At 55.0% G+C, this 10,193-nt stretch overlaps 1 protein-coding gene across 1 annotated transcript in view; it reads left to right on the top strand.

Annotated features, from left to right (window-relative positions):
* Nucleotides 1-262: 262 nt before the first annotated feature.
* The window catches only part of GALNT16 (polypeptide N-acetylgalactosaminyltransferase 16), an 83,543-nt gene continuing 73,612 nt past the window's right edge, over nt 263-10,193 (top strand). Inside the window, exon 1 of the mRNA XM_008138912.3 lies at nt 263-550. Coding sequence (XP_008137134.1) covers nt 374-550 — 177 coding nt within the window. The 5' untranslated portion in view covers nt 263-373. The remainder of the gene's footprint in view (nt 551-10,193) is intronic.

Below are 10,193 nucleotides of genomic sequence, written 5' to 3'. Positions count from 1 at the left end.
GCCATTCGGCCACGGGCGTCTGCCTCGCCCGGCCTTCCTTCGCCGCTGCGCACCGGTAGCGCGGCTCTAGCGGAGCGCAGCGGCCGGGACGGCCGGAGGGGGCTGGAGCGCCGGGCGGGCTCTGCGCGCGAATGAATGGGCGCCCGGGGGAAGCGCGCGCGCGGGGCTGAAGGGCATTAGGACCGTGAGGATCGCTCCGCGCGCCTGTCTCTCCCTATCACCCCCCCAACCCCCACCTCTCTCCTTTTTCTGCTCTGCAGGACTGAGCAGCCGGGCGCAAGCGAAAACAAACAGCTGGGGCTGCGAGCGCCCCCGCCCCGGCCCCTAGAGCTCGCCGGCCCGGGCCCCCACTCGGGGCGCCCTCCCGCCCACCATGAGGAAGATCCGCGCCAATGCCATCGCCATCCTGACCGTAGCCTGGATCCTGGGCACTTTCTACTACTTATGGCAGGACAACCGAGCCCACGCCGCATCCTCTGGCGGCCGGGGCGCGCAGAAGGCCGGAGGAAGGCCGGAGCAGCTCCGCGAAGACCGCACCATCCCGCTCATTGTGAGTCCTCTCTGTGCGCCGGGGCAGCCGGCTGGTGAGCCGCGGCGCGCGTCCTGGCCCCGCGCGGCTGCCGAGGGCGTGGGGCCGGGCCGGGGGCGGTGTGCCCGCCGCGCCCGGCTGGCTTTGTATATGTTGGAGCATTCCTGCTTGTTGTTATGGCAACCTCCACCGGGCCAGCGAGGCCAGGGCGCAAGGATGGAGGGAGGGTGACAGCGGGTGGGGGTTGGGAGAAAGTGCTGCAAGTTTGGTGGGCCCGGCGTGCGCGCGCGACTGGGAACGTGGCGGCTCTCTCGACACTGCGCTGCCGGGCCGGGGCCGAGGGTTGCCGGTGCCTCGCCCGCCCGGGAAGGTGGCCGTACCTTGCGCTCAGCGAGCCGGCAGTGGGAACCGCGCACGGCTAAGCGCGTAGGTGGCCATGCGCACCGCGCACCCTCTCCATCCTCCTGGGGGCCGAGGACGTGGGGGTGGGGGCACTAGATGAGGCCGGGTCGCCCTGGACTGCGCCCGGCTTTGCGTCCCCTTCTTAGCTCGGGTCAGCTTGAACCTGCTTCTTTGGCGCGGAGAGTACTCTCCACTAACACCCCCGGGTTCTCATCCTGTACGCGCCCCTCACCCCATCACGACAGGTGAGCGGGCAGTGTCTGCGCCCGGGCTCGGAGATTCCCTTTCACGAGGTCAGCCTCGAGAGGTCAAGGCGAGCGGGGAAACAAAGGCGGCGGAGACTAGGGCCTCGGCGGAGTTGCGAGGGCCCTGGGCTCTCTGGGGACCTGAGCTGGGGGCGTGCGGAGTCCCCGCCGTCCTGCAGGGGGCGTGCCTGCCGGGGCGCGGGGTGACGGCTCTGTGGCTGGGGCACCTGTTGAGGCGGGATCCGCGGCGCGCTTCGGCCGGCTTCATTCTTCCAAGCTTCCAACGCGGGCGGGTGGTGGGCGAGAGCCTTGGGCGACCCTGGGGACCAGCTGCTGGGCGCATGCAGCCTGGCCAGACGAGGACCAGGAGGAGGAAGAGCGAAGTGTGGGGCCGAGGGTGGGGAGTGGAGCAGGGCAGCCATTCCGGCGTGAAGAGAGGTGAGCCTGGGCAGGGAGGTGCAGAGTCAGGAGGGCCAAGGCTTGTGTGGAGAATTCGAGATGTTTGTGCTGAGGCAGCTGAGCCCCAAGAATATGGTTGTGTGTGTGTGTGGGGGGGGGGGGAGTCGGTGTGGAAGTGCTCTCATATTCCCATCCTGTTCCAGATTCTGACTTGTTACCCACTGGGAAGAAGTAAAAATCCCCTGCAAAGGAACCATATTTCCTGGCTTTGCCTGGGGAGACTTTGGGGTTTTTTCCCAGCCCCTCTCCCCCAATTCCCAGACCCTTGCCTGGTTGAACTCTCCGGGAGTGAGCCCGATTAGGTGGAATGTCCCCTTCTGGGCTGAGGGTCCCTGTCTCTAGGACACTGGTTCCAAAGCACTTGTGGGTGTTTGGACAGGAAGGCTGATGAAGAAAAGCCTCCTGTGTAAAGACCCCAGAGTGTTGGGATCTGGGTGGACTGACAGACTGGAGTGGAAGTAGGCAATCCGGCAGTGGCCCCAGGTCCTGAGGGAGCTCCACGGCCATGGGCTGCCACCCCTCTATATCCTGAGTCTTAGGGTAGGTGGGCCCAGAGCGGCAGGAGACCAGCAGGCTGGCCAGATGTTCTGGCCTCTGTGTGAGGTGATGGGAGGAGGGTCTGAGCTGGAAGAGGAGGAGGAGGCGAGAGAGGAGGGAAGACGGAAGGGAAGGGAGCACTGGGAAGCTGCTGCTCAGAACCCCAGGCTGGGTCTCATCACATTTACCTCTGCCTCAGCATCCTGACCTTGCTCTTGAACCTCTCCCCGCTCCTCCCAGGGCCCTTGGAGATCAGCCCAGAAGGCTACTCAGACTGAGAGCCCCGGAATGGTGGAGGGTGGGGGGGTAGCAGGGTGAGGGGGGGGGGGTAGGGGAAGGTACTGATGGAGGCATGCAGCACTCATTTTGAGGGCTGGCAATTCAAGGTCTTGGGCAGGGGCAGTTCTAGTGAACATCCTCTCTCCCCCCCCCCTGTCCTGGTTACCCTGGGGTTTTACTTGCTGCAGATTAGAAAAGGGCCAAGTTTAAAGTGTGAGGAGCCAGGGCGTGGAGGTGCAGGAAGAGAGGGAGAGTGGAAGTTCCTGGGGAGTGAGTGACAGAGCCTTCGTGGGCCACATAGGGGCATAGCCTGCTCCCTCCTGTTCTTAAGCTTTAGCCCTGGGTGTCTGTTCCGTAGTCACCGGTCCCCAGGCACACACCACCTTTGTCACAGCCCTGCCTTGTGTCCCTGTCTTCTGAGGTATTTCACTTCAGTGCTGCTCTCAGTCATCTGCCGCGTCTCCTCGTTGAATGTGAGCTGTCACGCAGGGACCTTGCGGGAAGCTTCTTGCATCCCCACATGGATGCGCACAGCAAGACTTAAGTGCTGGTTTGATGAGTGAAGTAAGCTTTCTGCCTGGGAGCAGTCAGGGGTCCTCGCGTCACACCCTTCTCGTATTTCATTCATTGCCAGCTCCAGCCCGACCTAGCCTAACCGAGGAGAACGGGCCATGCATATTCAGCCTTTCCTGGGGTTGAACCCTCTGTTTAACTTCAAAGGGGCAGGTGCAGCTGAGGATTGGCTTTCTCCCTGAACTCTGTGGTTAACCTCTCACCAGCCCTGCCATTCCTAAGCCCGGCCGGCTCTCTTTAGCTGGGCCAGGACGCTGCGTGGGGATTTTTAGATTCTTAGAGGATGATGTGGCCAGCCCCGCTGACAGAGGATGAGAAAATTCAGACAGGCATCGTCATCATCACGCCCCTGGGGAGTCAGAGAGCTGAGCTGGGAAAGGGAGGGTCTGCAGAGCCGCCAGGCCAGGGGGGCAGCTCTGTGTTCCCCACGTCTGGGTTATTCCGGAGCCAGCCAAGTTGCTTCTGGACCTAAGAGGCACTTGTTTGGCAACGTGGGGTGTCGGCATGGCAACCTTAAGGCCTGGATTTCTCGGAGAGGTCCTGATTTTTAATACTCTGTCCTGCTGTCAGCCCGCGTGTCACCGATTTTGATGGGAAAAATTGGTCGTGGGTTTGGTAAAACCAAAGGGAGATACTGACTGCGTCCCTCAGTGGCTTCTTATGCTGTGGCAGGGTTTGTGATTTCTCCATGCTGCACTTTATGGGCAAGGCAGTGGGCTTGGGGACATCCACTTGAATCCACACGGATGCACGCTGCCACCGGACCTGGACGGCAGCAAAAGCAGGAGGGGAAGCAGGTAGGGCCGCCTACAGCCTTCAGGCCTCACCGTCGGGAAGAACATTTGTGATGGGTTTGGGACCCCGGTTTTCCATATAGGAATTCTCTAGCAGGCTGAGGGGGGATGCTAAGGTGTGACGTGGAATTTCACTTTACAGACGTATTTTAAAAAGACGTATTTTAAAGATAGGTGTACTCATTTGCAACATTTCCTACTTGGAACCAGGGAAGTTTTGGGCAAGAGTTTTTCTAAACTGGAGTTTCTTGTCCCACAATTGGGATACTGCTGAGTGACCCTGGACAAAATACTCACCAACTCTGGACCGTGGTTATTCTGTGTGTTAAATGGCTTCTGAGATGTGTTGGCCTTTAGATAAGCGTGTTCAGTTCTAGAAGTGGATAAATAGCTTTAAGGGAGTTCTCCCAAAGGGTCCTATGAAGCTTCTGGCTTGTGGAGGGACACCCCCTGTCAGGAGAAGGTCCCGCCGTGACCCCCAGGCCTCGCGGGGATCCCTCCTTACCTCGCAGAAAAGAATGGCTTCCCGGCGCTGTCCTCTGAGAGCAGAGGCTTCCATCAGCTCTGTCTGGGTTTATATTTTATTTATAACGTGCGGATTTCTGAACTGTGGGAATATGATTTGCCTAAATGACAGAAAGTGATTTTACATTAAATTTATCTAGGTGCTGCACACGGGAAAGAGAGTGGGGAGGGAGAAGCACAAACACTCCTTTTGCCAAATGTTCAGATCGAAAGGGCCTGGTTTCCCGTCACTGGGGTCCCATCCTGGGTCATGGTGAGACCTGCTCGTGGGCCTTCGGGGCAGCACAGAGTCACCAAGGCTGGTAAGGGCCCTGTCAGCCTGAGGCACCTCCCTGGGAGGCCCCGAGGAGCCCAGGGGCACGGGATTAGTTGTAGGGCGCTGCTCATTCCGGTCCCTTATTTCTGTGCCTTAACAGGGGTTACCCCCGGCTGCTCCCAGGGCCCTGGGCCTGGCTTTCTTCTCCGGTGGCTGTTTGTTGGCTCTGTGAGGGGAGCTCTGGAAGTGCCATTTAGGTCCATGTGGAGGGGCACTGAGAGGCAGGGCTGGGCCGAGTTCCCGGGGGCACTGTCTTGCTGTAATGGAGGAAACCGCCTGGGGTGAGAGGTGAGCCTGGAGCCAAGCAGTTCATTACAGTGAGAAGATTGGAGTTTTATCCCCATCTGCTTCTTGAGACCTGAGACACCTTCCCGCTGAGCAGCAGGGCAAAGATGCAAGGAAGCTAAACAGACAGGCGACCCAAGACTTCTCAAAGCCAACAGGGAGCAGAGCTTTCAGACGAGAGTCGATGATGGTTACGCCTGGGCAGTGATTCGGTTCACCAAATCGGACACCGTGCTTGAAGCGGTTATAGATGGTGTAGAGCAAGCATGTCAAACTCAAAGGCTAACACGGGCCAAATAAATGAGGCATGCGGCCCGTGGGCCGTGAGTTTGACATGCTTGGTGTAGAGCCTGCTCTGGGAACAAGTGGCTTCGTCTCTAAGTGCTTGTGGACTTGGCTCTGCAGCCAGCCGGCCTCTGTCATCGCTGTGACCTCTGTGTGACATCTATGGTGGCTGATTCATTGGACGCTGCGGTAGGTGCTTTACAAGCTTTGAAGCCCCTCAACAACTTGTGAGGGAGGTGCCATTTATCCGATCCCGTTAACATCTGCGGAAAGGGAGGCTTACAGAGATCCATGACCTGGCAACTAGCGCGTGCCTCCGACACCCAGCGTTCCTGCCTCTGAAGCCATGCGTGTGTCTCGTTTCCCCTGCAGCATCTTCAGGGCAAGATCCAAGTCTGATGCACCAGCAAGTCTTTCCTGGAGCAACGAGAGCAGCCCCTGCTTTGTATTCACTCCATAAACATTTGTTGGGGGGAAAACGCAAAACCATATAGAACTAAATGTTAGCAGTAGTAAAGTAGGATTATGGGTAATTCCCCTTCCATCTTATGGCTTTTCCCAACATTTTCTATAATAAGCACATATTAATGTTATAATATTAAAGGCATGAAGACAATTATTTTTGTTGTTGTTAATCCTCTCCCAAGGATATTTTCTCCATTGGTTTTTACTAGTAGAGAGAGTGGAAAGGAGGGGTTGAGACACAGAGAAACATCAATGTGAGAGAGACACATGGATGGGTTGCCTCCTGCTCATGCCCCCTGACTGGGGCCAGGCGTCAAGCCTGCAACCGAGGTACGTGCCCTTGACTGGAATCAAACCTGGGACCCTTCAGTCCGAGGGCCGATGCAGTCCACTGAGCCAAACAGGCTAGGGCTGACGATAATTATTTTTAAAACCATTTGAAGACTGAATAAAATCATTCTTGATTCCTCAAGTAAAGGGTACATTTCTTAACCATGATTCTCATTTCTGAATCCCCCATCAATGCTTCCCATTTAGCCAACAGGAAAGGCAGGAGACTTATTTGAATTATTCTGTAGGGTTCCGAGGAGCAGAACTGGGGTCAGTGAGTAAAAGCTGTAGCGAGAGAGATTTCCTTTCACCAGAAGGAAAACTTTCTCCCTGAGCCCCTCCATCATCGAACGGTCCAAAGGCGGACCAGGGTTTCTCTTCACACGCCCTGTCAGCAGTCAGTGCTTCCTCCCCACAGCAGTGGGAGGAGGAGAAAAACGTTCCTTGCCCTCACTGTCTCCTGAGATGTGGCAGCTCTGTAACAGTGTGAAATAGGGTCCAATTATTGCACCACACGAGATCTGGCGCCCTGGGATGCAGGGCTGGCCGAATGCGCGAGGCCAGGCGGAGTGTGACTAAAAGAAACCCCTCGGTTCTGCTGTGCGGTCCCCTCCCTGCTGCTTGGGAGCTGCCAAGCAGGGAAGGAGAGGGGCCAAGGCTGGTCAGAGGCAAAGCTGCAAAGTAGGAAGGGCTGGTCCTTAGCGTCTTCCCTGCTCCTGGGCGCAGAGGCCCACAGAGCTTTTCCCGCCCCCCCGCTGAGGCTCTTTGAGTCCTACATTCCCATAACCCCTTCTTTTAGTTCCCTCACTTAACCTGGCGAGAGTTTGCAGGTAGCCTGTCCTGCCTTCCGGGGCCCTGCCCATTGCTTGTCAGGGCAGTGCCGGGTGGCAGTGTACCTAAGCTGTGTGTTTATGGAGGAAAAGAAAATAAAGCAGTAAAAGGGGACAGGAAGGTGGCCTCTCCGATAAGATGGTGTTTGAGCTGCCGCTTCAGTGGAAAGAGTGAGCCATGCAGGCATTCAGGGAGAGAGCGTGCCAGGTAGCCAAAGCCGAGGGCACCATCGCTGCAGGGTGCGTGCTTGGTGCGCTTGGCTGGGACGGGGTACGCAAGGGTAAAAGTGGCCCAAGTGGAAGGCCTCACAGGCTGAGGTAAAGACGGGCTCAGAAACATGTCCCTGAGTCATCAGGAAGTGACAAATCACATTCCGTGTACGGGCTTGGTACAGCCGGGACCTATGTCATTCAGCTCAGAAAATTTTCCAGTAGTATGGTCCAAAAGTGTCGGTCCTTAAACAGGTAAACCTAAGTTCTTTGAAAGATGTTCCATGGCCGAACACTTCATTTCTTTATAACGTGAGATCAATGAGGTACTTGTGTGCGTGTGCGTGTGTGTGCGTGTGTGTGCGTGCGTGTGTGCGTGTGTGTGTGTGTGTGTGTGTGTGTGAAGTTGGTGTGGGGGCATGGCCGGCGCTGGTGCCTGAAGAGATTTAAAAGTCAAAAGTTAATGGCATTCTTGTTGAAATTTTGGAGTAGGCATGGATGGGGAGGGCTCTGCCCCTGAGCGTGAGATCTGTGTGGGATGGAGAGTTCCTCTGTGCGGTGGTGCCTGATCAAGCCGCCCTTTGCTTCCCGGCTGGTTCACCGTGTCCTCAGGTGCATCTGGGACTCTGGAAAGGATGTTTACTGGCCATGTGGTAACCTGGAATTCTTGCCGTTTCCTGCCTGTTTCCTTCTGCACAAACAGACTCTTGAAGACTGAAGTGTCCAGGCCTTCCCTCAGGCACAGAGGTGGGCACCTGTACCTGGGTGGGCACCCAGGCCTGGCAGGATTAAGGACCGCACACAGCTTTCTTCAGGCAGGCAGTGGGTGAAGATGGCTCTGCCAGGCCTGTCTGAGGCTGTGTCCACAGACGTTCAAGTGGCTTCCCCGGAGCCCTGGTGACTGGTATGATACGGCTTCATGGGTCCCCGGCAGAGGCAAGCGCTCTATTTTAGTGGTTCAGGTCACACATGCTCAATCCCAGACTCCTGTCAGTCATGCCCCTTTAGATGTGCTTTTCAGAATTCACATTTTCATCCCTTATCGTCTCACAGCAGCTCTGGTGTTTTGGCTTCTTTAAATAAACGGCTTCTGACATTTCAAGGTGTTTCATTTCCAGGGAATCTGGCCTTGGAGTGCCACAGCCGGAGGAGACCCATGTCGCCTTCCAAAGGTGCCACATCTGCGGTTAGTTCCAGGAAGGTTAGCTTCCAGAGCCTCACAAGTCTGTGGCCAGATTTTTTAATTGAAAGCCATCTTTCCCCCTCCCTATGAAATCTCTTGCGGGGGACTGTGGGAGGCTGGGACAGTATCCCAGAGTTTGAGGTAGAGCCCAGCCAGAGGCTCAGGAGACAGGACCATGTGATCCCTGAGTGATGTCTCCGGTGGTGTTGGTGCCTTGAAGGAGTGAGGCGTCAGGACTGAACCACAGCCCTGACGTAGTTCACCAGCCCAAGAGGCCAGAGGAAGAAAGGGAACCAAGGGACAGAGCAGACACACGGCAGGGACCGGGGAAGGTGAGGGAGGACCTTTTGGAGCCGAAAGCCAAAAGGGAGAGAGTAGAAGCTGCCCGTGCTGATGCTTGAGTTCAGCCTTGGTGCCACCGTGGGGGCATGAAGTGGTAAGGGCCCTCTTTCCAAACACCAGAAGGAAATGGCTCCTCTTGGATGCACCCCAAGGTTGCCAACCCTGGTTTTTGTTTTGTTTTGGTTTGCAGAGGAGATAGCATCACCTAGACAGCTCTTCCAGTCAAGCAGGGCCTTGGGGCTGGGGCTTGGAGCCAGGTGGGGTGGGCGAGCCTGAGAACTGCCGAGCTCAGAGCCCTGTGGGTAAGCCAAGCAGAGAGAGTAAGAAAGGGCCTGGTCGGAGAGAAGCCCGCGGTGGACGATAGGCCGGAGCCGGAGTGTTCAGAGGAGCCAGGCTGTCGTTTCCCTGAGCATAGTCACCGGGGCTCTGATGGGAGGTTAGCATCGGCCGTGGGTAGACCGAGCCCTGCATGGTCCCGACCTGCGGGGGCCCAGACAGTAGCCGCCATCCACATGTGCCCACTGAGCACTTGAACTGTGGCTAGTGCAACAGGAGGAACTGAAATTTTAATTTAATTTAAGTTTAATTGATTTAAATTGAACACAGACACTCATTGCAGTTCTTGGGAAACTTTTAGGAGTGTTTAGAAGAACTTCAATATGTGAAATCTATGTTTCCAAATGTAAATTTTATGACATCCCAATACAGATCAAGTATTTCTGATGAAAATTTAGTATCTAAATTAAAATGAGCTGTAAGTGTAAAATACTCACTGGATTTCAAAGACTTAGTACCAAAAAAAAAAAAAAAGAATTAAAATACCTCTGATTTTTTAAAAATACTGAGTATGTGTTGAAATGAAAATATTTAAACATATTGGGCTAAATAAATAAGATGCATTATTAAAATTAATATTACCTGTTTCTTTTTAAATATGTCTAGTAGAAAAATACTAATTATATATGTGGCTTGCACTGTATTTCCATTGGACAGCTCTTGTCTCACATGTGTTCACGGCCCCCCTCTAAAGTGCTCAGAGGGGCCCTAGCCAATTTGGCTCAGTGGATAGAAAGTTGGCCTGTGGACTGAAGGGTCCCAGGTTCGATTCCGGTGAAGGGTGCATGCCTGGATTGTGGGCTTCATCCCCATGGGGGTCATGCAGGAAGTAGCTGGTCAATGATTCTCTCTCATCATTGATGTTTCTATCTTTCCCTCTCCCTTCCTCTCTGAGATCAATTTTATATATATATTATATATTCATATTTATAAATATATATATATATATAGTGCTCAGAGGTTTCAGTGGAAAGTTATATATAAAGAATGTGGCTGGGGACAAATATGTGATACCTTAATCAATAAAGGGGTAAAAAAAAAAAAGAATGTGGCTGCATTTCTGGTTTACCTTGACTTCAGTCTAGTTCTTGGTCCATCTGCTGCCAAATTAGCCTACACTATTTGGTCAAACATTTAATTAGCTCACCCTTAATGCCTTGGCAGGGCCAGACCAAATGATTTCTCTGGCCTTATAACAACGCACGGGCCAGACATTCCCCATCCCTGATCTGTGGGCACGGGGCACCTCTCAGCATGGGCCCTTGTCC

This window comes from Eptesicus fuscus, chromosome 5 (genome assembly GCF_027574615.1).
Source record: "Eptesicus fuscus isolate TK198812 chromosome 5, DD_ASM_mEF_20220401, whole genome shotgun sequence".
In the NCBI taxonomy this organism is placed as follows: Eukaryota; Metazoa; Chordata; class Mammalia; order Chiroptera; family Vespertilionidae; genus Eptesicus; species Eptesicus fuscus.
Note: the sequence above shows the minus strand (reverse complement) of the source record. Positions and strands in the feature narration are given on the sequence as shown.